Source organism: Orycteropus afer, unplaced genomic scaffold (genome assembly GCF_000298275.1).
Source record: "Orycteropus afer afer isolate SDZICR_OR568_19922 unplaced genomic scaffold, OryAfe1.0 scaffold18287, whole genome shotgun sequence".
NCBI classification, from domain to species: domain Eukaryota; kingdom Metazoa; phylum Chordata; class Mammalia; order Tubulidentata; family Orycteropodidae; genus Orycteropus; species Orycteropus afer.
The window spans coordinates 1-1445 of NW_006939874.1; the positions used below are offsets into that span (position 1 = coordinate 1).

The 1445-nt window shown below is 64.8% G+C and overlaps 1 protein-coding gene across 1 annotated transcript; it reads right to left on the reverse strand.

The window, feature by feature from the left end:
- Positions 1 to 154: 154 nt before the first annotated feature.
- Positions 155 to 1041, reverse strand: LOC103213620 (neurexin-2-beta; the record flags this gene model as incomplete). The annotated part of the gene is made up of 1 exon (XM_007959352.1): positions 155 to 1041. A coding segment is annotated over one exon (887 nt), but the record flags the coding sequence as incomplete, so codon positions are not given.
- Positions 1042 to 1445: the final 404 nt, after the last annotated feature.

A 1445-nucleotide genomic window follows, 5' to 3' on the forward strand; every position in this document is an offset into this window, starting at 1 on the left:
TTTTTTTTTTTTTTTTTGCGTTTGTTTCCTCTTGGCGACGGAAGTCTGAGGCGGCGAGGAGTGGGTCCCCAGGGCCCTGGCAGGGTGAGGGCCGCGCCGTCCTCCCGGGCCCTCCCAGGAGGGGCGGATGGCAGTGGGGCGCGCGCCGGGCTGGTCAGACGTAATACTCCTTGTCTTTGTTCTTCTTGGCCTTGCTGGGCGTCTTGGGGGCGGCCGGGGCCTTCTCCTTCACCACGGCGCCATTGCTCTGGGCCGAGTTACTGATGTAGTTCCGGCTCTGGTCCACCTGGTAGGAGCCCTCGTCGCGGTTGCGGTACTTGTACATGGCGTACAGCAGGATGAGGATGCACAGCGCCGCCGCCGCCACGATGCCCACCACCATGCCCGTGGTGCTGCTCGACTCCCGGATCACCTCCACCGCGCCCGGCGGCCCGCGCTCCCCGGGCCCCGTGGGGTTGGCTGTGGGGAGATGGGGGAAGCCCGGGGCCGAGGTCACGCCGGGGCGCAGGGGCGGGGGCCTCCGCGGCTCGAAGGACGTGGGGGCCCCGGGCCCCAGGGGCGGGTTCTCCAGCAAGGGCTGCAGCGGGTCTCGGTGGTTCATTTTGCCCGCCGGCAGGTTGGGGGCCAGGGCGGAGGGCGCGAGCAGCACCCCGGGGGCGCCCGTGGCCCCATCTGTCCTGAGGTTGGGCCGGGGAGCGGGCTTGCGGGGCGACAGCAGGGTGGTGCGGTCCGTGACCAGGGGGAAGGTGGTGTAAAAGTCCTCGTCGTCCGTGGGGGGGAGGCTGGAGTCAAAGACCTCCCCGGAGGCAAAGCCCGAGGCCTCCAGGGGCTCCTCACAGTCGCTGTCGTCCCGCTCGGCCTGGCACGGGCCCCCGGCGGCCGGGCGGCGCGCCGCGGGCGGGGGCAGGGTGTCCTGGGTGGCGCCCACGCCCGTGAGGAAGGGGTAGAAGGTGGGGGGCGGGGGCACGAAGGGGGAGCGGGTGGCCACGGGAGGGGGGTCTAAGGAGTCCTCCGTGATAATGGGCAATATTAACTCTCCTCCTAGAACAAGAGACAGAAGAGAAAAGAGGGGGCGTCAGCGGGGGCGCGCGGTGCAGGCGGCCGGCACAGAGAGAGAACAAACAGCCTCACACGCCCAAATCGGTTCCAATTGGCTTTGGCGGAGACTAGAGCGGGCCGGGCCCGCCCGCCAGCCGGCCGAGCCCTGCGCTTTAAGCGGGCAGCGGCCCGGGTGCCCTGGGCACCCCACGCACGGGCTCTCTGGGTTTTTGGTCTTTGGTTTGTCTTAAGAAACCAAAAGGAACAGAAAAGAAAGCAAATTGAAAGGAAACGGAAAAAAAAAAAGAAAAAAGAAAAAAAACTCTACTGATTTTAAGGTTTTAAAAACATACAACAGCAGCATTTAAACAAACCTAACGACAATATTTTTTAGGGTTTTTTTTTCT